The sequence below is a fragment of the Nerophis lumbriciformis genome, linkage group LG32 (genome assembly GCF_033978685.3).
Source record: "Nerophis lumbriciformis linkage group LG32, RoL_Nlum_v2.1, whole genome shotgun sequence".
In the NCBI taxonomy this organism is placed as follows: Eukaryota; Metazoa; Chordata; class Actinopteri; order Syngnathiformes; family Syngnathidae; genus Nerophis; species Nerophis lumbriciformis.
Window position 1 is genome coordinate 28479766 of NC_084579.2, and position 23008 is coordinate 28502773.

The 23008-nt window shown below is 41.6% G+C and overlaps 1 protein-coding gene across 3 annotated transcripts; it reads left to right on the top strand.

Annotated features, from left to right (window-relative positions):
- Positions 1-3805: 3805 nt before the first annotated feature.
- Positions 3806-22860, top strand: sec16a (SEC16 homolog A, endoplasmic reticulum export factor). 3 transcript variants are annotated; one of them, XM_061927015.1, is made up of 32 exons: positions 3806-3931; positions 4881-7113; positions 7669-8289; positions 8400-8551; positions 8625-8713; positions 8817-8940; positions 13292-13490; positions 13663-13846; positions 13929-14071; positions 14169-14230; positions 14335-14473; positions 14542-14784; positions 14857-14954; positions 15041-15122; positions 15205-15322; positions 15398-15509; positions 15586-15691; positions 15791-15931; positions 16042-16155; positions 16239-16440; positions 16518-16966; positions 17059-17106; positions 17269-17433; positions 17513-17596; positions 17669-17725; positions 17812-17932; positions 17998-18138; positions 18230-18309; positions 20509-20580; positions 20942-21001; positions 21950-22015; positions 22089-22860. In XM_061927015.1, the coding sequence occupies exons 2-31, from the start codon at positions 4942-4944 to the stop codon at positions 21998-22000; spliced, it is 6429 nt and encodes a 2142-aa protein (XP_061782999.1). In that variant the 5' UTR covers positions 3806-3931; positions 4881-4941; the 3' UTR covers positions 22001-22015; positions 22089-22860. The 3 variants fall into 3 exon arrangements, with proteins under 3 accessions (XP_061782999.1, XP_061782997.1, XP_061782998.1); XM_061927013.1 differs by having other exon boundaries at positions 4881-8289; XM_061927014.1 differs by lacking the exon at positions 20942-21001 and having other exon boundaries at positions 4881-8289.
- The last annotated feature ends 148 nt before the right edge of the window (positions 22861-23008 follow it).

Consider the following 23008-nt stretch of genomic DNA (forward strand, 5'->3'; position numbering starts at 1 on the left):
ACTAAAGAGGAGAAATATAACCTTAGAATTATTAAAGGAAAATCTAATATAAAATATTTGTATGCTCGTACAACACTTAAAACCTTTAGTATATCAGTATGCAAAATTAAATTATGGAATGGATTAAGCAAATAAATCAAACAAAGCACCAATATGATTCAGTCTAAGAGACTGGTCAAACTACAAGTGTTCACAAACAAACAAGAATTATGATCTTGAACCCTTTTTATTTCCTTTTTTTTATTGAGACAAAGATTATTTATATATTTAATATTTATTTGCTTAATATGGTATATTATTTATTTATTATGTATTTGTTCACTGTTCTGTTACAGAGAATAAGGAAATTGGATACAATTGCTATGGTATGAAAAGGGGTAGGATTAAATGAGCTCTGCTTCTTCCTACTCCTTTTTGGACGTGCTGTAATGAAGCAACTGGAATTGTGTGATGCATTACATTGTATCGTAGGCATGTTCAAAATAAACTGAAACTGAACTGAACTGAACTGCGTTTATATTTATATACATATTACTGTGCTTTAGTTGATAACTCTATTTGGCCCCCTAGCGATTCATCACCGACAAGGCAACTGCACCCCGACTTCCATTAATCTTTTGCTGCTACAACTGTTGGATTGCATTGTTCAAAATGTGTCAAAATGTAGACATAATAAATAACACTGAAGATATAAAGTTAACATTTGGACCATTTTTTTCCAAGATGGCACCGCTGTAGTGGCGGCTGTTGACAGGAGCTCTGTGCTCTTGTGTCATCCTTTTGTGTTTCCCTCTTGTCTTCATGTGTTATTTTATATATATATATATATATATATATATATATATATATATATATATATATATATATATATATATATATATATATATATATATTTATATATATATATATATATATATATATATATACACCAGCAGATGACATGGCACCCCAAACCATCACTGATGGTGGAAACTTTACACTAGACTTCAGGCAACGTGGATCCTGTGCCTCTCCTGTCTTCCTCCAGAATCTGGGACCTCGATTTCCAAAGGAAATGCAAAATTTGCATGGTTGGGTGATGGTTTGGGGTGCCATGTCATCTGCTGGTGTCGGTCCACTCTGTTTCCTGAGATCCAGGGTCAAAGCAGCCGTCTACCAGCAAGTTTTAGAGCACTTCATGCTTCCTGCTGCTGACCTGCTCTATGGAGATGGAGATTTCAAGTTCCAACAGGACTTGGCGCCTGCACACAGCGCAAAATCTACCCATGCCTGGTTTACGGACCATGGGATTTCTGTTCTAAATTGGCCCGCCAACTCCCCTGACCTTAGCCCCATAGAAAATCTGTGGGGTATTGTGAAAAGGAAGATGCAGAATGCCAGACCCAAAAACGCAGAAGAGTTGAAGGCCACTATCAGAGCAACCTGGGCTCTCATAACACCTGAGCAGTGCCAGAAACTCATCGACTCCATGCCACGCCGCATTAACGCAGTAATTGAGGCAAAAAGAGCTCCAACCAAGTATTGAGTATTGTACATGCTCATATTTTTCATTTTCATACTTTTCAGTTGGACAACATTTCTAAAAATCCCTTTTTTGTATTAGCCTTAAGTAATATTCTAATTTTGTGACACACGGAATTTTGGATTTTCATTTGTTGCCACTTCAAATCATCAAAATTAAATGAAATAAACATTTGAATGCATCAGTCTGTGTGCAATGAATAAATATAATGTACAAGTTACACCTTTGGAATGCAATTACTGAAATAAATCAAGTTTTTCAAAATATTCTAATTTACTGGCTTTTACCTGTATATATATATATATATATTTTTTTTTTTTTTTTTTTTGCAAATAATCATTAACTTTAGAATTTGATGCCAGCAACACGTGACAAAGAAGTTGGGAAAGGTGGCAATAAATACTGATAAAGTTGAGGAATGCTCAACAAACACTTATTTGGAACATCCCACAGGTGTGCAGGCTAATTGGGAACAGGTGGGTGCCATGATTGGGTATAAAAACAGCTTCCCAAAAAATGCTCAGTCTTTCACAAGAAAGGATGGGGCGAGGTACACCCCTTTGTCCACAACTGCGTGAGCAAATAGTCAAACAGTTTAAGAACAACGTTTTTCAAAGTGCAATTGCAAGAAATGTAGGGATTTCAACATCTATGGTCCATAATATCATCATAAGGTTCAGAGAATCTGGAGAAATCACTCCACGTAAGCGGCATGGCCGGAAACCAACATTGAATGACCGTGACCTTCGATCCCTCAGACGGCACTGTATCAAAAACCGACATCAATCTCTAAAGGATATCACCACATGGGCTCAGGAACACTTCAGAAAACCACGGACACTAAATACAGTTTGTCGCTACATCTGCAAGTGCAAGTTAAAGCTCTACTATGCAAAGCGAATTTATCAACAACATCCAGAAACGCCGCCGGCTTCTCTGGGCCCCAGATCATATAAGATGGACTCATGCAAAGTGGAAAAGTGTTCTGTGGTCTGACGAGTCCACATTTCAAATTGTTTCTGGAAATATTCGACATTGTGTCATCTGGACCAAAGGGGAAGCGAACCATCCAGACTGTTATTGACGCAAAGTTCAAAAGCCAGCATCTGTGATGGTATGGGGGTGCATTAGTGGCCAAGGCATGGGTAACTTACACATCTGTGAAGGCACCATTAATGCTGAAAGGTACATACAGGTTTTGGAACAACATATGCTGCCATCTAAGCGCCGTCTTTTTCATGGACGCCCCTGCTTATTTATATAATGCCAAGCCACATTCAGCACGTGATACAACAGCGTGGCTTCGTAAAAAAAGAGTGTGGGTACTTTCTTGGCTCGCCTGCAGTCCAGACCTGTCTCCCATCGAAAATGTGTGGCGCATTATGAAGCGTAAAATACGACAGCGAAGACCCCGGACTGTTGAACGACTGAAGCTACATAAAACAAGAATGGGAAATAATTCCACTTTCAAAGCTTCAACAATTAGTTTCCTCAGTTCCTAATCGTTTATTGAGTATTGTTAAAAGAAAAGGTGATGTAACACAGTGGTGAACATGCCCTTTCCCAACTACTTTAGCACGTGTTGCAGCCATGAAATTCTAAGTTAATTATTATTTGCAAAAAAATTAAATAAAGTTTATGAGTTTGAACATCAAATATCTTGTCTTTGTAGTGCATTCAATTGCATATGGGTTGAAAAAGATTTGCAAATCATTGTATTCCGTTTATATTTACATCTAATACAATTTCCCAACTCATATGGAAATGAGGTTTGTAGAAGTGGCTGGTTGCATCAGCTCTGCTCTTTTTTAATGTCTTTAATGTCCTTTGTGTTCTTTGATGTTTGATGCTTCCCTCTTACTGTGCTATGGCTATGAGCTGTTTTTTCCCCTTGGCCTCAGTCTGGACCCCCTCTCCAGGGGCCAAGGCTTAGACCTATTTTATTTTTTCTCAACCCCCCTCCCATTGTTTACCTGGCTTTATCTCACCTTTTTTGTAAGGGGCTCCGGAAGTTGGCAGATCCGTCAGCGATCCTGTTCTGTCTCTCTGTAATGTTTGTCTGATCTTGAATGGGATTGTGCTGAAAATTTTAATTTCCCCTCGGGGATTAATAAAGTATTTCTGATTCTGATTTTGTTTTATATCTGACGTGTTGTTATGATTGTCACATTTAGATATTTGAACAAATACTGCATTTACTGCGAATATTGCATTTTGATTAGATTGTATTTACATCATTTAATCTATGCATAATTTGGACGCACTCAGGTAAACGGACGAAAAGGACCTTTAAAACAGAAGTTAAGTCCCGCCCCTGTAATGACGCAAGAGTTGTTTGCCGGGTGACGCGGCTTGTACACGTAGCCTGAAGATGGTGGCCGAGTGTCATACTCGCCATCCTGCGCATTTGTAAGAATTTACTCTTATGTATACACATTTTGTACCATCCGGGAAGTGGGAGGACACATAAAAACAAAAACACCGTTTTCAGTTTTAGGTGTATTCTGACGTCTGCGCGGCAAATGTGTCGTTGTTTCCCTTCTGTTAGCTAGTTAGCGGCTGTGCTAACATCCTCGAATGCTAACATTAGCTCAAGCAGGCAATGTAGTTGTTTAAATGTACTCGACGGCTGACAGGCGACTCGAACATGCTCCCTGGAAGCCCTTGATAGCTCTGAATCCACTAGAAAAATATTTTTGGCGCAGATTACGCGAGTGGCACTCTAATATGGCCACATTCCGTCGACTTCGGACGACAATGTTATGCTAGTTACTAGCGTTAAGGACATGTTGGGTTTAGGCTGTGGAGCAACACCGTTAGCTGTCAAGCCAACAACAAGAGCTCATAGCGGAGGTTTTAAGGTTTAATGAGGAAATGTGAGTCGCTGGGTCGAATGTCTGTTAAGGGTAGGTTTGCAGCGTTTCTTATCAGATGCCGCCTCGGTAATGAACAGGAGTTATCTTGTGATAGAGTCATGCCTACTTTCCCAACTCATAATAGCCCAATAATTCGTTATAACACCATAGTTGTCTCAAATATTGTTATATCATGAAAATTAGCTCGTTATTTTTTGCTGGCAGTGGTTTTATGTTTGCACCTCACAATATTACTTAGGCCATTACATTTATAAAGTGTGTCATTTTACCTATGTAGGCTGTGTGATCAGTAGTCAATAAGAGCATTAAGAATGAGTAATGTGCTGCTTGCACATGATTAGAACAGTAAGTATGTACCGTCTAATAGCCATAGTGTTTCACAGATGTTGCCCAGTTTGCCCAATATAGACAACTGCGCAAATATAGGTGTGGTAAGGTTCATGTGGTGCTTTTTATTTCAAACCTGTTCTTTCTTTTTTCAGCTATGACTGATTTCAACTCTCAAGTGAGATCTTCTGAGTGACTGGTTGCAACACTGCTGCCATGCAGCCTCCTCCTCGGACTGGACTTCCGAGAGCTTCCGGCCCTCCTCCTCCTTCTGGGCCCAATATGTTCCGCAGGACCAGGCCTCAAAAGGCTACAGCAGGGATAGCGTCTCACTCAATGCCACCTTCTACCCAACCCATGACGGATCCCTTTGCTTTTGTCCGAGGTCCCCCTCCTTCTATGGCTGCAGATGGTTTCCCAGTACCCAACAGCAACTCTCTTTTATCGCAAGCCCCACCTGATACCACCTCTACCCTGGCGGGTTCAGGTGTGCCTCCGCTGCCGCACACACTGGAGAATGTCCCAGCTGCTCCATCTGCCCCCTTGCCGTCCTCTCTGCCCGGTGTGCCCATGTTCAGCCCTCATAGTGCAGCCAATCCTGGAGCTTATCCAGCACCAAGTCATACTGCTTATGCCCCTTCACATTCTGAACAGAGTTACCTTAACTCGAGAGCGCAACCGACATTCATGGCCGCAGAACCGCCGTCTGTGCCGTCAGCTCCGGTACAAAGTCAGACTTTTAATCAGGATATCCACGGGCAGTCTCTTCCTCAGTTTGTCTCCTTTCAGCCTTTGCCTCCTGCTACCACTTCTTCTCATAGATCTTCTGACCATGGAAGTCGCCCTCCATCTGTTCAGAATTATTTTCAGCCTACCAATGACCCTCCACAACAGCCTTTTATGTACCCGTCAAATACTCCCACCCCTCCAACACAACTTGGTCATCCCCAAATACAGAATCCTATTCCTCATCAGAACCTTGTAAACGCCACCAGCTCTCAATGGGTTGTACCAAATACAACCCAACAGAATAACTCACATTCCCAGAACCAGACCTACCAAATGCCAAGTTCTGCCCCGCATGAGGCATGGTTCAACCAAGCGCCACGTGACCCGGCCTACCACCAAATGGGGACTGCCCCGGTGCATCTGCAACCGAACTCTGATAGTAGAGCCCATCAAGCGTCAAACACAGCTCCCCAGAATGGCGGCTCTGCCTCAGCAACAGTCCCATACTCTCAGAATTCTGGCACACTCTCTATGTTTTTTAATGACAATGATGTCGAAAATGAGGAAACTTTGGCTGGAGAGAGAAGTAATGTCATAAATGGTATTCCTGAATCTTTGCGACCTGTGAGTAACCCACAAATTGTTCCACCTGCCCACAATGTTCCTGCAGATGTTCCATTTGATAACCAAGGATCATGTTTTCAGGACAATTCTCACATACCATACATGAGTGACGGAAACGCCACGCCACAGGCAAATCCCTCTGATTCCCATTATGACCATGTAGAGAATTTTGAATGTGTCCCAAATCTGGAGGTATTGCCCAGTGAAACTCAAGGTACTCTTGAAGTTAACACATTTGAAACTGGGCCTAACCTGGAGACTCCTGATTCTATTCCCAGACCAATGAGGTCTGCTAGTGCATCATCAAACTACAGTAATATTAGTCACGGAAGTGGGACTGTTAGCCGTCGACATCAGGGTGTAGTTGGTACCTTTATTCAGCAGGAAAGCCCACGACCCACTGATGATACAAACTCTCCTCCTGCCACTTCTGCTGCTTGTGGAGGTTACTTTGAACAGATTGACTCTTTTCCAGCTGGAGATGTGGCAACACAGCAGAAGTCTTCGGAGCAGATGTGGTCCGCAACACCGAGCCCCCCAAAACCAACCGGCAACTTTCAGGCCAGTGCTAACAGCTCCTTTGAGCCTGTTCGCTCACATGGGGTCGGGGTGCGGCCAATTGAGGTTGATAGAGCAAAAATGGTTGCAGAAGCTGGCACTGATGCTACGCCTGGCAACCTGGAGCAGCCACCAGATAATATGGAAAATATTTATGGGCCAGGACACCCTCTCCCTGTTGGTGTTCCTCACCTGGCAAACCCCACAGTTCAGTCACTCTCACGACCCTCTTCGCGTACTTTTGGTGCCAGTCGGCCCTGTGACAGCCCTGCCACTACTTTATGGGCTCACGGTGACCCTACGAGCTTGGCCACTAACATTCTTTTAGTGCCTGCTGCCCCGACTGTTCTTGCGCCTCTAAGGGAGCCTAGTGCTGATGTCATTCAGCCTCCAGAGGATGGCCCACTGGAACTTCATCCTCAGAGAATCCAACCAACACCACAGCAACATTTAGAGAACCTTGAAAACCCACCAAAGGTGAGTGAGTTAGATGCAACAGACTCCCAAGGCAACCTGGGCTACGCGTCTCTCCTGCTTTCCGATTCGCTACAGCAGCCTGTTCTGATTGCGCCACCTGTGTCTAATTACAATGTAATCATCCCTACTGCCCCTGTGCAAGTGGCAAGTCAGGGTACCCCAACTGTGAGAACAAAAAGTGCTAGTACATCCCACGCAACTGCGCTGCCCCAGAATCAGAATCCACTTTGCTCACCTGCCTCTACCTCAAACCCTGCCCCGCTCGATCTGACCCTCGACGGAGAAGCGGCAACTTCAGGAGTGGCTTTGTCACAACCTCATACAGTCCGCCCGCCTTTTTCTCAAGGCCAGTCATTGAGTGGAGACCCCCACTTTGGGCACCAAGTTAATTATGCGACTTCTCTTGCCGCTGCTTCTGTCACCAATCACAATCAGCCCTCAAATTATGAACTGCTTGATTTTTCTATGCACCAATCACAAAGCAAAAATCAAGCACCTAGCCATCCTCCGACTTTACACGAGTCTCCACAGTTTAGTAATGGATTTTACATGCAGGTCACCAAAGATGCACAGCGAGGGGTAAGAGTGGAAGAGAATGTACAGGTACAGCCAGCTTCATCATCCACCACACAGGTGCCACTGGCCTCTTCATCAATCCCAGGGGCCCGACCGACCTCAGCTGCTAACACTTCGCAGCCACAACTGGAACCTCCAAGAAGGCCAGATTCAAATGAAACAACACAGAGACAAAGTGTCTCAGCTGTTCCAATGGAGGGAGCACCGCCACTGTCTGGCCAGTATCCAAATCCAGTACTTGATCCTGCTACTGCAGGTGCTCTTCCTGCTGCAGGTGCTCTTCCTGCTGCAGGTGCTCTTCCTGCTGCAGGTGCTCTTCCTGCTGCAGGTGCTCTTCCTGCTGCAGGTCCACGCCTTGATGCAGGTCCACCTGGACCTCCTGGGCCACTTCCTCATGGGTCTTCCCAGCCAGCTCCAGCTGAGCCACCTCGACCACCTTCTTCTGCTGGCAGTCAGCAGGGTTATGGTCTCCCTCATCCTGGGCCGGGGCAGATGTACGGAGGCTATTATGGAAGCTATGGAGAATACCCAGATGGCCTAGCACCGTATGCTCCTGGACCATACCCACCTGGGGATCCTAGAGCTCAGCAGTATTATCAGGTATGGAATATTTTGTGTGCTTAAAACTACCTTCATTACACCTTTTTTCATTGTTATTATAATATTAGCAAAAGAGGAAATCACAAAACAGGACGTTACCTTTCCCTTAGGATGGATCCAATAGAGGCAGAGGAGATCCGTGGTTTGGCAGATACGAGGGCCCGAACCCAGCATACCGTGACCCAAACTATCAGTACAAAGAGCCTCAGCAGGAGCGACCTAACTCCAGGGCTAGTCAGTACTCTGATAGACCACCATCCAGGTACATTAATGTATGATTTTTCCTTGTACTTCAACTTTGAGCTTCACTTCGTTTTGGCTTCCCTCTCTTTAAGGCAAGGCTATCCTGATGACTACCACAGAGCGAACCAAAGTGCCTATGATGAATATTATGCAAATTACGCCAAGCACTATGAATATGCAGGTATGAGACATTCTTAGTTAAAAAAATATGTTTGCACATACCTGTAAAGTTTTCTGTATAGATAATGGTGTTTGATGGGAACTTCTGTCTGTTCTAAATAAAGGATACAACTATGGACAATTTGATCCCAGATACAGAGCATATTATGACCAGTCCTACTGGTCCACTTATGATGACAGCTACAGAGGCAGAGAAAACTACTACAATCAACAAATGTATCCTACTAGGTACACACATGTTCTGATTTAAACATGATAATTACATATTACTTTAAAGAGAGTTATTGAGTCAATATTCGTTTACTGTTCGACTGATTGATATGAAGGGGAACTGCACTTTTCGGGGGGAATTCTGCCTATCATTCACAATCCTAACCCTCAATAAATATATATATATATATATATATATGTATATGTATATTATGTATGTGTATGTATATATATATATATATATATATATATATATATATATATATATATATTGCATTCTAATTTATAATAATCGACTGGTTTATGGTGGCTAGCAATACAGATAATGGGAGTAATGCATTCTGCCTCGAAATCAGTCTAAAAATGCATCCAAAAACCGCCAACAATATTACATTTACATCTCATGACTCTGAATATTAACCGAGTATGAACTATGTTTAGCTGCGCTGTGATCACAGAGAGGTATTTAGCTCGTGCAGCTTCAGTGTGGACATTAACATACTGAGCCACAGCATCATGATTGTTTCTAAATTAATCCTACATTATAAATTATGCCTCTCATCTGGATAATAAAAGGTTGTAGCCATAAATCGAGAAGTCGTTCATCTCTGACACAGAGACGGACAGAAAGACATGTTCGTCTGCGGAAACTTTTTTTGTTGTTAACCCTTCGTCAGGATTATGATTGCTTCTTCATGGGAATATAATAACATCCTATTAGTTGGGATCCCAGTGAGAGCAGACATTGTAAAGTACGTGATTGTTTTATTATGTTGATTCGTATTTCTTGTTTAGAACTTAGCAATTTCACTTACAGGGACGGCTCCAGGATTCTTTCTCTCTCGTTGCTAAGGGGGTTGAAAAAAATACACTCAATTTTCATGACTTCAGTTTAATTGACTCATTCATTTTGTCAGAAAAATCAGTTATGATACTCATGAGAAGTATGTTCATTATGCAAGTAGTTTCAACTAAAGTTGACCAAAAAATATTCAACAAAATAGTTAAGCCTAACAAGCAACAATGGAAAAAAATGTTCTTGTGCAGAGGTGACAGATACAGCAACGGACAGCGCTCATGTGCCTGCTAATAACCAGACTATACATCCAAAATGCAACAAGAGTCTTTATCTACATGCATCATAATTATTGAAAACCGACAGCTATGCATAGTCGGGCTGTGAATCTTTGGGCACCTTACGATTCCGATTTGATTCTTGTGGGTAACGATTCGATTCCGAATCGATTTTCAATTCAAAACGATTCTCGATTCAAAATCAAAAAATGTTTAATGCCATTGGGTGCCAGTTCTATGGTTAACTACATTTCTCCATACAATAGATAAACAGCTCTGATAAATGTATACCGGTATATAACTTCAAAGAAAACTGTTTAAAAAAATAATAATTCTACCCAAACATTTAATAAATTCAAATACAAATAAGCTAAATATCCAAGATTTCTCTATTCTAAAGTAAATCTGTACAGCAAATAGCATCTACATCAACAATATGATTTGCCTCAGTGGCTGGACAGGACAAATTAATTTTTTATTTATTTTTTTCATTGATTTGTTGATTTTTTTAAATCGATTAAAAATGTTTACAATTAAGAATCACAATTAATTCTAAAATATTTACTTTGACGCCATTAATGCATAGGCCATATTGTTTTGGAACACAACATAACTTAAAAGCACCACTTAAGAAAACCAAAAAAACAGTTTTGGTTGATTTTGGCGGCGCCAGTGGACCAAAATGGTAGTGTTTTACCAGAAGACCACATTGCCCATGATGACTAGTGCATATAGCGTCATACTGACATGATGCCCGCTGTAATATTGGCATAAATATTACATCTCTAATGGCTATGCTGATGTTAAATAGCAGACACTATCAAGAAATGATCTAGCATTGCCCTACAAACATGACGCTACTACCAAGAATGTATCAGAGCAGATGCAGGTCCGAAGCAAAGAAAGACCAGCGGGATATTTTTTTTAAGGAAGTAGTAGTGAAACTATCACGCTGGTGGCTATTTATTACGACCATCCAAATTTCCGATAGCTAACACTGGCATTATCATCTTGATTTGAGTGTCGAAAATGACTTACTAGTTTAGCAGGAACAAAGCCAAGGCAGCATCGGTCTGAAGTTCTTCGTCTTTAAGCTTACAACAGCGAGTGAAATCCGGGGCAATGTTAATTTTGAATGTTCTTTTACCCGGGTAAGCTCCGTTTTTCATTTTTTGATTTCCTCAGACAAAACTTTTCATTTATTTGGTTATTTTGGCGTTTCGGTCATGATAGCAGTAATTGCAAGTCGGCGTTCTTCATTTCCTTCTTATTGTTTTCTGGAGTCACGTAGGCGTTTGCATCAACTCTGTCTTATTAACAACTGTGGTAGAGGGTAAGTGGCGCATGCTGTATAGCAAGTCAGCACATTTGTAGTTTTATGTGTGGCAGGGTTCCTGCCACCCTCCTCAATGCCGCTAAGTGCCTGTAAAAACAATGAAGACCACCTCAGGCCATGACAGGGGTGTTATTCAATGAGTTGTAAGTCGATATATTATCCCAAAAGTTATGAAAATATTTTATGAAGGTTGAAAAGTTACGGCTGGCTCAGTCTGAAGAGCCGCCGTGCCAGCAATTTGAGGATTCCAGGTTCGATCCCCGCTTCCACCATTCTAGTTGCTGCCGTAGTAGGATACTTTACCCACCTGCTCCTATTGCCACAGACACTGGTTTAAATGTAACTTAGATAATGGGTTTCACTATGTAAAGTGTTTTGAGTCACTAGATAAAAGCGCTGAATAATTATAATTCACTTCACTTAGTGCTGCTTTAAGAAATTTGTGAAAGACTGAAATTAATATTAGGCCTATAGGCTACAAAGTTCACCCGCATTGCCACAACGAGAAGCACAAACAGCTCAATTTACAAATGATCGCTCCGGAAGCACGGGCCACAAAAGTTTGCACTTTCGCTGTGATTTGGCAACCAAAGGATGGAGCACTACATTTGATAGGCATTTAGAAAGATGGACTAGGTTGCGTGATTGGCCACAGAATGATGGACTCAGCCCGGTGATGGGCTTAGTAAAGATGGACTTGCAGAGACGATTGACTGCTATGAAGCTGTCCCGTTTTGTCGGCGGTCTTATCTATTTCTACCATATATGGATAATTCACTGACGTCACAAATGGGGTGAATTCCAAACGGCTCTTTTGAAGGAAGTATGATGGAAAGGCAAGATTGTTTTATAAATATCTTCCCAATGCCTCCACGGTTTGATTTCAAAATGTTGGGACATTTGCAGATCACACAACAGCAGGTACCAATAGGTAAGAAAAGTTGTTTTTGCATAATTGGGCCCATAATTGAGCATATAACATACATCCATAAACATGGACGCATGGGAAAAAGTGCAATATATTTATCTGTACAGTAATCTATTTATTTATTTATATATATTTATTTTATATATATATATTTATTATTTATATATGCACCTTATTGCTTTTTTATCCTGCACTACCATGAGCTTATGTGACGAAATTTCGTTTTTATCTGTGCTGTAAAGTTCAAATTTGAATGACAATAAAAAGGAAGTCTAAGTCTAAAATCCAGGGAGGCTCAACTGGGGCGTAACAGATTTCTAACGGGACTATTGCCCCTGTTCTCTAAAGCTGGATCTGTTAGCACACAGGTTCTAAAACTTGCTGCTCATCCTCTTAATGGTTAGGCTAAATATAAGGTTCTGGATCATCCTTTGTCCCAAAGTAGTCTTTGTTGTTTCTCACAAAGTCTGCCATGAGTAGTAGTGTTGTTGTTGTTAAAGGGAAAAGCAAATGTTGTGATGCTTCTGTGAAATTAATACGCCGCCGTATGCCTAGAATGACCACAATACTTCAATATTACATGTTATTATAAATGTGCCGGTTGCTGCATTATATACATACAGTATACTTACAGCTTGTATATAAACGGATGATGGAGGTGTTTGCATGTTTTTTGGAGCGCTTTATAGGCGGAATAGAGCGACTCCCATTGGCTCTATTATTGGCAGGCTTTTGCTAATGTTTATAAGTTAGTGCATAAAAAAATAAAAAGTGTTCTTTTCTTACATAGGGATTGTGAATGATAGGTGAAATAAAAAAAAAAATTAAAAAGCGCAGGTCCCCTTTAATGGATGCTTGATGTCTAATAAAGTTTACTTCTGTCCGTTTTTGTATCGTTTTTTAATTTGATAAAAAGAAACTTGCACAAGATTAATTAGTTTTGCCGTAGTAAAGGTTTCTTTTTTGCTGTCCATTGTATTACATTTGCAAATGTGGCACTGGCTGTTAAATAAATACTGTCATTCTTACAGGAAAGATGGCTATGATGACCAGTGGCGGTACTACCCTGGTTATGATAGTAGTTTCGATGATGATTACCGCCGGCGTGGAGAGGCATACAATGACGACTTTGACCGACGCAGTGTACACAGTGAGCAGTCGGCACACAGCGTGCACAGCTCTCATAGCCACCACAGCAGGCGTAGCAGTTTCAGCTCAAGGTCGCAACCGGTACAAGAATGTTTCTTCCATCAAATTATTTGAATTTGTACTTTTTGCTCTTTATGACGCATACTAATGTATAAAACATGTTTTTGCGGCAATAATGAGTAACTCAATAGGTCCTAAAATGCATGCTGCTCTTGGAATACTAACAAGTGTTGATTATCCTCTCCCCCTACAGAGTCAGGTGTACAGGAGCCAGCCAGACTTGGTGTCAGCAGGCTATGATGCCACATCATCCACTTTAGCAGTGGACTATTCCTATGGACAGTATCCAAACCAGACGGATGCCTCCCAGAACTATGAGCAGTATCTGTATCCCTCTGGCTACAAAGCAGACAGCACCTGGGTTGCCGCTGAACAGCGTAAGTTTGCACTCCTATTTAAGGAAATGTTATATTAAGAAATAATTATTTCTCGCTCACATGGCAAATGTTCTCCCTGTAGCACCGCCACGTCCAGTAACCCCAGAGAAGTTTACAATGCCCCACCGTTGTGCCCGCTTTGGACCTGGTGGTCATCTGGTTCAGGTTCTGCCTAATCTTCCCTCAGCTGGACAACCTGCTCTTGTTGATATTCACAACCTTGAGGTACATTTTCGATAATGCTACATTGTTGTGTTTTAAGAAAATGATTTCAAATGTGGTATTTGTTAGACACTTAGTTGGATTTGTGTTTCCTTTTTAGACGATGCTGCAGAACACCTCGGATCAGGAAGAACTACGAGCCTTTCCTGGACCTCTTGTTAAGTATGTTTTAATCATTGATTCACGTCTTTTTTTAGATTTGTATTAATTTGGTTTTAGAAGTCCTTGCCAAACCAAATCATATTTGTTTCATGTTTACCCTTAAGGGAGGAAACTCACAAGGTTGACGTCATAAAGTTCTCCCAGAATAAAGCACTAACATGTTCCTATGACGACAACCTCTTAGACCGGGACTCTGCCCGCCTACTTTGGGACTTTATTGTTTTGCTGTGTAGACAAAATGGGGTAAGTTAATGGAAAAATATAAATGTGTATATTTTTTTTGTGATGTAATACGAAACCACTTTTTTTAGACTGTAGTTGGCACCGATATTGCTGACCTGTTGTTGAAAGAGCATCGCTCTGTGTGGCTACCTGGCAAGAGTCCTAATGAAGCAAACTTAATTGATTTCAACAATGAACCACTGGCAAGAGCGGAGGAGGAACCAGGAACTGGGCCGCTGTCCCTTCTGTCAGACACTTTCATGACGGTCCCAGAAAACGTTGGCAAAGAAACTGAACGCTTTAGAGAGTTGCTATTGTTTGGCCGCAAGAAGGTAAGAAGGCTCTAAATATAGTTAGTTTTACGATTAAAAAATTCCATAACATGCTCTTTTTCTACACAATAGGATGCACTTGAAGCCGCTATGAAGGGAGGTCTCTGGGGACACGCCCTCCTTTTGGCCAGCAAGATGGACAACAGGACACACGCACGTGTAATGACAAGGTAACCTCTGAACTTGCCTATGCCTTTTTTCACTTTATTATCCTTTTAAAAAGGTGCACAGTTGTCATATTATTTGTCCATGCCAGGTTTGCCAACAGTTTGCCTATTAATGACCCTCTCCAGACAGTGTATCAGCTCATGTCAGGGAGAATGCCTGCATCAGCTACTGTAAGTCTGTTGGATCGATTAAAAACATGTGGCAATTCAAGTATGTTGTCACTATTTACATCTTGAGATTTTCTGTTCCTAGTGTTGCGGTGAGGCAAAGTGGGGCGATTGGCGCCCTCACCTGGCCATGGTTCTATCGAACCTGACACACACGTTGGACCTTGATACACGCACTATCACAACTATGGGAGACACTCTTGGTATGATGAAACCAAAATGATTAACATTAGTTATTTCAAGCACCACATTAGCTTTGTTTTAATTTTGTTTGTCAGCTTCAAAGGGGCTCATTGATGCGGCACACTTCTGCTACTTGATGGCTCAAGTTGGCCTTGGTGTATACACGAAAAAGAGCACCAAGATGGTTCTGATAGGCTCCAACCACAGGTAATGCACCAATGGGGACATGTGTATTTAGATAAAGTAGCCCACATATAAAACGTGTTATCTATTTTTGCTTCAGTTTGTCTTTCTTCGACTTTGCAACCAACGAAGCAATCCAGAGGACAGAGGCCTATGAGTACGCGCAATCACTGGGCTCCCAGCCTCACTCACTGCCCAATTTTCAGGTATTTTGTAAATAATATACAGCTTATAGTTGTTGATGTATACTTTCTGTTAATCGAAAGAGGAATTGTATGGTTATTTTACCTTATGTGTCATCTAAGGTCTTCAAGTTGATCTATGCATGCCGTTTGGCTGAAGCAGGTCTGAGTGCTCAGGCCTTCCACTACTGTGAAGTCATCTCTCGGACTGTCCTTATGCAGCCGTCCCATTACTCCCCTGTTTTCATTAGTCAAGTCATCCAGGTAAGCGCCTCTCTTGTCTTGTCAATAAAGTACTATCTATCTATCTATTTGTCTTCTTTTCCAATCTTGAGAGGACATACAAATGCTGGTCTTCTGTTAATTGTTGACAGATGTCTGAAAAGCTCAGATTCTTCGACCCACAACTGAAGGAGAGGCCAGAGCAGGAATTGTTCATTGAGCCAGATTGGCTGATCCAGCTCAGACAGCTGGATGGGCAGATCAGGGTGAGCGGGAGGACAATTTTAGGCATTCTGAAATGAAAACCCAAGTTGGGGGAAAAACTCATGCAACCCATATTCTTTTTTAGACTGGGGCAATTACTTATAACCCCGACAGAACGACTCCAACACAGTTTTCCAGCAGCAGCCCCAGCTCAGATCTCGAGCACCCCAGTCCAGCTGAACCTTACAACATGTCAATGGATGTGGATGGCCCCACCGCTGACAATCCATTGATGAGCTCATTCCTGCCTGGGTCTCCACCTCAGGGTGTACAGCTAATGCCGCCAGGTTTGTGGATTCATCTGATCACTGTATTTGTTGCTTTCAACCCGTTATGAATTAGAAGTATGTCACTTTTCTATTAGCTCCTACCTCCATTCTCCAAGATGGAATGGCCCCGTCTCAGCCCCCTTGCAACATGCCTGAATTCTACCCAGTTCCACCAAGTGGAGCACCCGGACATATTCCTATGTCAGGCTACCCTCCTCAGGATCCCACATATGCTCATCCCCACTTCTATCCTTCACCTGAGCAGTCAGAAATGTATCCAGGAGCTTATCAGCAACCATGCCACTCACCCTCTCAAGTGAGCCAGATGTCACCAGTCATGCCCCCACCCCAGGTGCCGCATTCACCAGTGCAAATGAGCCATCAGCTGCCTGCGCACATGCCACCGTCACCTGGGCATGTTCCCTCCCTCGAGCCCCCGTCTCACATCCACCATGAGATGCATATGACTCAATCAATATCCAACTCCCCACGCAAATTCTCCCTCACACCTCAGATGGACTTCTATGACCACATGGCACAGCTGGTTAGTGACATCACTGTCATACCCACGTCAAAAAACTAATTGATCTCTTTATGGTGTCATGCAAAAAATAATTATGTAATTTTTTTGTGCAGGGTCCCGGGAGGAGATCAAGGACTACTTCGCAGTCTTCGGTGCACCGGGTGCGTTGTTGTGTCTTTCTTGAAAAAAAATTCTGTCTTCACTGAACAGAAGTGGTAGAAAAGGTCAAAAGGCAAAAATAATTAACCAACTCTACCAACGAGTTGTATTCAAATGTTACCGGCAGGATCACTGTAGTCTTATAAAAGGTCGCCTTTTTACAGGCTTCGGGGCGTCGTTCTCGTACTACATCTGAGTCTTCGACTCACTCCGGAGGGCGTGAGAGAAGCAATTCGGCTGTCAAGCAGGCCTCTCCTCCGCCTCCCTCTATTCCTGAACAGCCCCGCAAAGAGGAGACCAAGAAAGCCAAAAAGGACTCCCCCAAAAAGGTTCATTTTTACCCCGTGTTATTCTGATCCGTTATCTTACAATAAGTGTTCACTACAGGTTTGTCTTACTCACACACAGGGTGGTGGCGGCGTGGGCTGGCTGACGTGGCTTTACAGGAAGGGCAAGAATGAGGCTCACTTACCAGATGATAAAAATAAATCTGTAAGCCATCGATATTTGCAAAATCTTCATTTTAAACCTGTGAACACTAATGATAAAATATCTCTTTGTTAGATTGTGTGGGACGGAACGAAGCAGAAATGGGTAGACTTAAACGAGCCAGAGGAGGAGGTTTGTACTGTTCCCTATTTCTTACTGAGGTGCAATGCTTTATTGTGAATTAAATAATACCAAAGGTGCCTTTATCCCTATATTAGAGTAAGCTCCTTCCACCACCTCCTCCTGGGTTCCCCAAGATGGCTCCCATGCCTGCTGTTGCAGGGCCTGCATCATCCCCAAGCAGCGGTCCTCCAGTCAACATGTTCTCCAGGAGAGCCGGTAAGATAAAGTTTATTCAATGAGGCCTTAAGATAAAATAATTGAGTGTATTTTTGCTTTTTCAGGCATTAGGAGTCGATATGTAGATGTGCTCAACCCCGGTGTAACTGCTAAACCAGCCGGATTGGCTCCTGCTCCTCCTATGGACCTTTTTGCTCCTCTTGCACCAATGTCAATGCCTGCAAACCTATTTGTGCCTAGTTCAGGTATGTGGCACAGATTACAATTCATTTTATAATGATAGCATTAGAGTGAAAAGGGGAAGTGATGACTACATTTGTCTTTACTGCACTATAGCTCCCAATGATCAACAACCTCTAGAGGGCAGTGAAGGGTCGAATCAGGAACAGACCTCATCAAACAGCTCGGTTCCACAGGTATCTGCCTAATTTCATCAAAATAATTTGTCATCTCAGAACTAAAATGTAACAATTATGAGCACCCCAACTTTCGAGGTTTTTTAGGTACGAGCTGTCTCTCTGCTTTTTGTTTTGCTTCAACTTGCAAACATAATTTGAGTTAAGAGCCTCCCGCCGTTAGCTGGCATAACAATTGCCACAGTGAACCCCAGAACATCTGCCCAAAAACATCTGGTCTTACTTGCTGGCAATCACTTATAGGGAGAACAATAACTTTAGTTTCCAACCATTGGAAACCATTAACAGCAGTCCAGCTTATTCTACAACCTTTTAGTTGAAGTTTGTGATGTCGTCCTGCTGCTGAGGTTTGCTCTTCCAACCAGGGCTCGCTTCCTGCCCACCACACCTATTGGAGAACTGCACTTTTTTAGGAATTTTGCCTATTGTTCACAATAATGAGAGACAAGAACACACGTCTTTTTTTTTTGTTTACGATTTTAAAGATGATAAAAAACGTTTCAAAGTAAGTACGGTAATGGAAGTCACCGTTGTAGCCTTCAAAGCCCTCTAAAACAACTTCAAAACCCTGCAGCAACGTTTTAGTGCAAGTCTATATATAATGTAGTAACAGACACTTTCATAACAATAAGTAATATGTTCAATATTTACCATATTTTTTATAATTTCATCATTTCCGGGACTTTTTTCCACGCATTGATTTATGTTTTCATAGCAGCACACGTCTGACTTCTGGCAACATGTGTGTTCCTACTTCCGGAATCGAACATCAGTGTGTTTTCTAATCATGGCAGACTTGGTAACAGACAACGAAAACTACTATTTTTGGACAAATGAGGATTTACAACCTTATACGTTTGAAGCTAAATATAGTGCTGCTTATAGAAGCAAGCACAAAGGAAGAGTGAAACGTTGTAGCAGACGGAAGTCGGGAGAGAGGGATGAAACCGATTTTGACGCTATAAATGTGGAACTTGGAGCCAAGCTATTTTGACATAAATGGATTGTTTACCCAAAATCAACAGGAAACGTCCCCGGCCAGCTAGACTGGACAAACAACTGTCCATCGAGTGAGTCACTTTAATATCGATCATGATACACGCAGCACGTCATGCGTGTTATTACAACTACAGTACATAGGCTGTCTGGCTAGCTCAGCTGTGTACAAACAAAAGATGAAATGTGGGCTAAGACTTTACAGACACTAATATGATTGTTCATGTTTTTCAGTCAGTACAAATTGGTGTTGTATCACAGTATTGTTGTTGTAGAAGCTAGCTTATATCTTGCCGTAGTTAATACCGAAGCATGCCGATGTGTTACTACGATAGAAAGAGTTCCTCAGTGTTCGCTTTTACAATAACAATGTCGTCACAGTTTGGTTATTTTACGCGTCACGGAACGTAAATGAAGTATTGTTGATGGATTTTGAATGCATTTTTAAAGTGATGTAGCGGTAGAATTGATTGTTCCCATTAGTTGCATTGCTCGCCACCAAGAATGAGACCATTTGTATATGTTAGAAAGCGAAAAAAAATAATTTTGTCTTCTTGTCTCATAATGACTGTGAACGATAGGCACAATTCCCCAAAAAAGTGCAGTTCCCCTGATAGCTACTTCTGGATACATTATTATTACATTACTTAATGAAACCACTGTAGATAGTAGTACATTCTGTTTTATTGTGTTTAAAACAAAATTTCATATCTAAAAGTTCATTTTTATTTTTAAAAGGCATCGTACGTGGTAAAATTGTGCCGTTTTGACAGAAAAGCACACAATAAATTGATTTAATTCTAATTTCAATTCAATTTAATTTCTATTGGTGGCGCTGATTTGAGTTTTGAGATACAAGCTCGTAAGTTGAGGTACTGCTGTATTTGCTATTACAACAATTCTGTAATGTGCATTACCAACAGTACCTAGGTAGAACATCATCAGTGCCTAAGGATTATTCAAATGTACATTCAAGCAAATGTTATTTTTGTATTTATTGAAAAGTTCTTACCTATAGAACAATTTAACAAATGTCTTAACTGTTTGTTCCATTTTCCCTTTCTTTACCATTCTGTACATTAATACCGTTACCAACTTTAATGCACTTATGCTTTTTAAGTCTGCTTCAAGGGATTTGAGCTAAGTTTGAACACTAAGTTTTCCATATGCCAATTAATTATTTTCTTTCTTAAAATCTTCAAGATGTTCAATCCAACGCTGTTACCGCCTGTCCCACAAGGTCCTTCTGTGCATGATGGGTCGCAGTCTGGAGAGGTGAGATCAATTGTTGCTTTGTCTTCGGCGCCCTTAGAACCGCCATTCCGCCACTGAAACATAACGCTCGACACCTAACAGCCACGCGAGTGCAGTTTTCTAACTTGTCTTACTGAGCACATGACACCATATAATACAGCATGTCCATTTAAAATCCTTGCTCATAATCATCTTTGTTAAAAATCATTTTGTGATAAAAACTGAAATGTCTTCATATCTGTTTGTTTTTTTTCACTCGAAGAACCATTTTCACATTTCCGAGCTCGTCAGCTGTGACTTAAACCGATGCATGGGAGAAATGTAATAAGGCTTTGTGGTTTGTTTTCTTGTCCACTGTTTATTTCCCTCCCGCTGTCCTCAGCTCTCACGTTCTAGCTCAATGAGTTCTTTATCACGCGAAGTGAGTCAGCATTTAAACCAGGTACTTCTTTATAAGGTTTTTTTTCAAGTGGTTCATAACCTTCCTTACCCCTCTACCTACCCTACACAACGCCGCCTGCTGCTCTCCCTCACACTTCTCATTGCATCAGTAGTAGCATGCTTTAAGTGTTTGCCAAGATGCTTTGCTGTCCATTCAATGTGGTAATGTGTGCCTGCTCACTACCTGCCTGCTGTCTCCAACATTTATTTAGCTTCTGAGTGAGGGAGGCCACCTGACAGTTGCAAAAACAAAATTGCCATGATGTGGTCATATGCAGTATAGTGAGTGTATGTATAGTGCCAGCATTAGGTTGAAACGTGGTAATTATTAAATCAATGCATTATTTTAAGTAATGGTTATTTACCCATAGATATTCGGAAATTATGTTTTTGTAACTAGTGAGAATCTGGGTAATCATTGGTAGGAAATTAAAGCATGCTTGGTTGTCATATATCAAAACGTGAGGCACGCCAGATTGTCATTGGTCAGAAAGTAAGTCATGCTGGGAGCTCTTTGGTCAAAGAACCAAGCATATTAAAAATGCATTGGTCAAAGAGTGAATCAGACTAAGTAGCCATTGGTCGGAGAATAAAACATGCTGGGTAGTCAGTGGTCCTACAGTGAAGCACGGTCGGTAGTCCTTGGTCTTAATGTGAAGCATGGTTGGTAGTCATTGGTCATACAGTGAAGCATGCTGGGTCATCATCGGTCAATATTGAAGCATGCTGAAGATGTCTATTTGTTGTGATGCCGCTCCATTAACCCTCCATAGTATTTGCATGTTTACTAAACAAAGTTACAGTATTGATAATAACACAATTTATTTAGCTTGTGTTGTTGTAATATGAGGGCAGCGCTGGAAGTTTGTCTTTTTTTTGTTCTACGGCTCTGCTCCGCCAGCAACGAAAGGGACACAAGGACTGTAGTAACTCTTGCTTGTCTCTGCAGAGTCGTCCAAGCCTGAGGAATGCATCTGTAGGGGGTGGCACCTTTTTGTAACCTATGTGAACACAGGTGGAGACTAACAAATCCTACCTCATATTTTTCCCCCCACTTTATATTCATTGTTTGTTTTTCCTCATGTAAGTGATATCTGGAGGAGTTGATGAAGTGAACATCTCGACTGTAAGCACTTGTTGGACTAAGTGTTCCGCTACCTGGAAGTCAACGAAGCATGAAGATGAGCTGCTGTGTGTCTGAAGGAACCTTTCTCGGAGAACGACTATTCACCATCGTGTCAGTCAACAGTTTAGCCACTTGTTCCTCTTGAATTCCATAATGGCTACAAATTATATTTTTTAACAAATCTAGTGTTTTTTTCTTGAGCAGAAGTCTCTGCTGCCTTCACATAAACATGCAGGCATTACATAGTGTACAAATAAAAGCCCTCTCTGCTGTCCAGCTTCACTTTAATCACAAGCAGCATCCTGTATCTTCTCAGTCTTGTGTCTTAAAAGTCCAATAGTTTGACTGATTTTGTGTGAGATGGATAGAGAGAAAGAAGCACCTTTTTATAAGTTTCATATTGTGGTGTTGTATGCCGTTCTTCAGGGTTCCACTGGAGACAGCATGCTGTGTGCAAGAATGACCAGTGTCTGTAGTGCTTTGTCTGCTGTGTTGTGTGCTTTCCCTCCTCCTGTCAATGACTACAAGCAAACAGACTGGAGTTGGACTAATTCAGCGATGTGAAGATGCCGCATGTTTCCACATAATTTATTTCATGTCCTTTCAATCAGTGAGTCAACTTTGAAGGGTGTTTGGTCCCAGTTTGGACCAAATATTTCCCGCCCAATGAGTAGTGTCTTCAGACCAGCAGGAATCATGAACAGTGCAAAAAATAAAAAATAAATCTATCCAAATATTGTATATTTTATTGATTGTATTTATGGGCTTTATGCATAAATGTGTGTAAGAGAGAGTGCATGTGTGGAGAACTTAATTTTTGTGTGTAATTAGCTTAGAAGAGAAGCATTTGATCCACCAAAAATGTCATGAATTTTGTGTTTG

What these genes read in the sequence shown, in the direction of transcription:
- sec16a (XM_061927013.1), top strand. Translation starts at nt 4,942, where the DNA reads ATGCAGCCTCCTCCTCGGACTGGACTTCCGAGAGCTTCCGGCCCTCCT. An exon ending in TCAGCTCAAGGTCGCAACCG is followed by an intron (nt 13,491 to 13,662) that starts GTACAAGAATGT and finishes CTCCCCCTACAG; the next exon opens with AGTCAGGTGTACAGGAGCCA. An exon ending in CTGGGTTGCCGCTGAACAGC is followed by an intron (nt 13,847 to 13,928) that starts GTAAGTTTGCAC and finishes TTCTCCCTGTAG; the next exon opens with CACCGCCACGTCCAGTAACC.